Source organism: Haplochromis burtoni, unplaced genomic scaffold, assembly GCF_018398535.1.
Source record: "Haplochromis burtoni strain Fernald_Lab_line unplaced genomic scaffold, NCSU_Asbu1 Contig_423, whole genome shotgun sequence".
Classification (NCBI taxonomy): domain Eukaryota; kingdom Metazoa; phylum Chordata; class Actinopteri; order Cichliformes; family Cichlidae; genus Haplochromis; species Haplochromis burtoni.
Window position 1 is genome coordinate 68369 of NW_024582784.1, and position 1734 is coordinate 70102.

At 40.5% G+C, this 1734-nt stretch overlaps 1 protein-coding gene across 1 annotated transcript; it reads left to right on the forward strand.

The window, feature by feature from the left end:
* Positions 1-36: 36 nt before the first annotated feature.
* Positions 37-1344, forward strand: LOC121812053 (tetratricopeptide repeat protein 22-like). The gene is made up of 2 exons (XM_042213153.1): positions 37-285; positions 368-1344. Exons 1-2 carry the CDS (start codon positions 151-153, stop codon positions 905-907), a joined length of 675 nt encoding a protein of 224 aa, XP_042069087.1. The 5' UTR covers positions 37-150; the 3' UTR covers positions 908-1344.
* The last annotated feature ends 390 nt before the right edge of the window (positions 1345-1734 follow it).

Genomic DNA, 1734 nt, shown 5'->3' on the forward strand with positions numbered 1-1734 from the left:
AGAAACTGTAGCTACGACTAATCAAGTCAGTTGCTATGACAGCTCCTTTTAAGGCCAGAATAGCTGTATTAGTTTAAAGTGGCTAGTACATGTAAAAAGTTTACATATTTGGACAACATGTTCTCTGTGTAGATCAATATAATCCTGTACATGGGGGACCTCGAGAAGGCAAAGCTTGGTGATGGTGGAATCCCAGACCGACAGAAGCTAATTGAAGCTAGAAAAGACTTAGACAAAGTACTCGGTGTACGCCCCTGTCTTCGAACACATTTGGAGATGGCACAGGTAAAAGCATAACGTGCAAAGCTGGTCAAATTCTGTGTTTCATGTCCCAACAAGGCTTTCAAGTTGATGTTTTTCATTTCAGGTATACTACTACATGGGTGTAGATGCACTCCAGGAGAGCCTTTTGGTGGATGAGAGTGCAATAAATAGTGCCCTGGTGAGTTTGTCTCACGCTCTGAAGTTTGAGCTGGGAGACTGCTTACCGGAACTTCATGTGCTCAGAGGACGCTGCCTCCTCGTGAAAGGCGAGGAGCAGAACGCTGTAGACTGCTTCAAAAAAGCTCTGGAGTTAGAGAAACAAGGGAGCAGAGACACCACAGCCCTGCGCTGCCTCTTACAGGCTCTCCTGACTCTGTTCATGCAGGGACACCCTGACCCTGGCATTGTCATCACTCAGCTGGAAATGTGGGTGCTCAAGGCAGAGGAGCTGTACTCTCAGGACATAGTGAAGGCTGAGCTGAGGTACCTTTATACAACACACACGGCAGAGGTTACAGAGTTATCGAGGGTTCTGATCAAGACAGGACGCCTGGACCTAGTGAGGAGGCTGCTGGATACAGTGGTGCCTAAACAGCTGGCTAAAAAGAGATCACTGGTCTTTAGGTCGGTCTCATTAACATGATGCAAAGATGTGGCTTGAACAGTTATTAAAGAATGACTTAACATCATTTCATGTATTTAAATAAACAGCTCTTACTAAGTGCTGCCTATACAGCATTTACAGGATGTTTTCTCCAAACTGTGATTAATCTATAGTTCTGTTTTTTGTAAGATAATAGCTGTAAGGTATCATATTTTTTAGAGTGCTTCGCAAACTGAGTAGTTTTACATCTTAAGCAGTCTTACTGCTATTGCAAAACCCACACACTGTCCCACTACCTCTCACATAGTAGATATTTTACCACTAATGACCTGCAGATGGGGGTATATACCATAAAATTGTTGAACCAAAAACAGAGTTGGCAACAATGTATTGTGAGCCTTTGAGAAGTGTGATGTAAGTGTTTATAGGACATTTAAAATTGCATTTAATAAAATAATGACTTTTGGAACACTTAATACACCAACTCTTGCAGATGTGGAATCTCACAGGTTTGAGGGGGTACAAGCATTTAGTTGACACAGTGATTGTTGATATTTTCCTTAATTTAAATACATGTCTATTAATTTGTAGTTAAATGAATAAGTTATGATGACATATACAAAGCAAACCTGTTGCTTCATCCTGCTGCAATTTGAAGGATAAAATCACACAGAAATGTATGTTGGGACTCTGTATTTTTTATACTAACATATACGCAAGCCTTAGTTAAGGAAAGTACAGCTGGTTTAAGGGTTTTCTTTCCCCAGTATTTGAAAGGTACATTTCTAAATTAGGGGTGTAATCTTCTGTACTTAAAAATACTTACCGGCAAGTACAGTAGAAAGTGAAAATAAAATGAAAGTAAG

What these genes read in the sequence shown, in the direction of transcription:
- LOC121812053 (XM_042213153.1), top strand. Translation starts at nt 151, where the DNA reads ATGGGGGACCTCGAGAAGGCAAAGCTTGGTGATGGTGGAATCCCAGAC. An exon ending in CACATTTGGAGATGGCACAG is followed by an intron (nt 286 to 367) that starts GTAAAAGCATAA and finishes TTTTCATTTCAG; the next exon opens with GTATACTACTACATGGGTGT.